The sequence below is a fragment of the Mastomys coucha genome, unplaced genomic scaffold (assembly GCF_008632895.1).
Source record: "Mastomys coucha isolate ucsf_1 unplaced genomic scaffold, UCSF_Mcou_1 pScaffold7, whole genome shotgun sequence".
NCBI lineage: Eukaryota > Metazoa > Chordata > Mammalia > Rodentia > Muridae > Mastomys > Mastomys coucha.
This window is the reverse complement of record NW_022196913.1, coordinates 65,911,631-65,912,191: the sequence shown is the minus strand read 5'-3', so window position 1 is coordinate 65,912,191 and position 561 is coordinate 65,911,631. Positions and strand designations below refer to the sequence as shown.

Genomic DNA, 561 nt, shown 5'->3' with positions numbered 1-561 from the left:
TGTCTTTTGTTTTGTTTTTACTTCTGGTCCTCAGTGTTTAGGGAAATCTTTCTCAAATAATAAGATAAAATATACCTGAAGTTTTCATTGATAGAATTCTGGGCATGTGCTCTTCATTTTGCTTTGGATCTAATAACTACACACAGTTAATTTATTTTAAACTTAACCCAAGCTTTTTTTTAACAGTCTTTCAAAAAGGATTTGGAAAAATATTTCAAAGAATTTTATTGACCATGGATGCCTTGTTTTCTTAGGAAAGAGTAAGAAGACATTTAAACAATATTGGTGTAGTCATGTGTTCATCTCTCATCTCTCTCCAGGTTCTTGAGACATGACACCCACTGTCTTTCTGGTCATACTGTGCTTTGGAGCGACCTCAGGTGCCCCAGCACATGATCGTAATTTGGATACTGAATGGAGAGACTGGAAGATTAAATATACAAAATCATACAGCTCGGTTGGTAAACTGGAAACTGTGCAGAAGGACCTAAGAGTGAATTGTCATTGCTGTTGCAAGTGTCTAGGCACATTAGAGATCCCACAAAACCCCTACACACACAC

At 36.7% G+C, this 561-nt stretch overlaps 1 protein-coding gene across 2 annotated transcripts in view; it reads left to right on the top strand.

The window, feature by feature from the left end:
- LOC116081752 (cathepsin J) overlaps window positions 1-561 on the top strand; it is a 5,827-nt gene that overhangs the window by 1,025 nt on the left and 4,241 nt on the right. For both annotated transcript variants that reach the window (XM_031358412.1, XM_031358411.1), the window contains exon 2: window positions 321-457. In XM_031358412.1, the coding sequence (XP_031214272.1) occupies window positions 332-457 (126 nt within the window). In that variant the 5' untranslated portion in view covers window positions 321-331. The remainder of the gene's footprint in view (window positions 1-320; window positions 458-561) is intronic.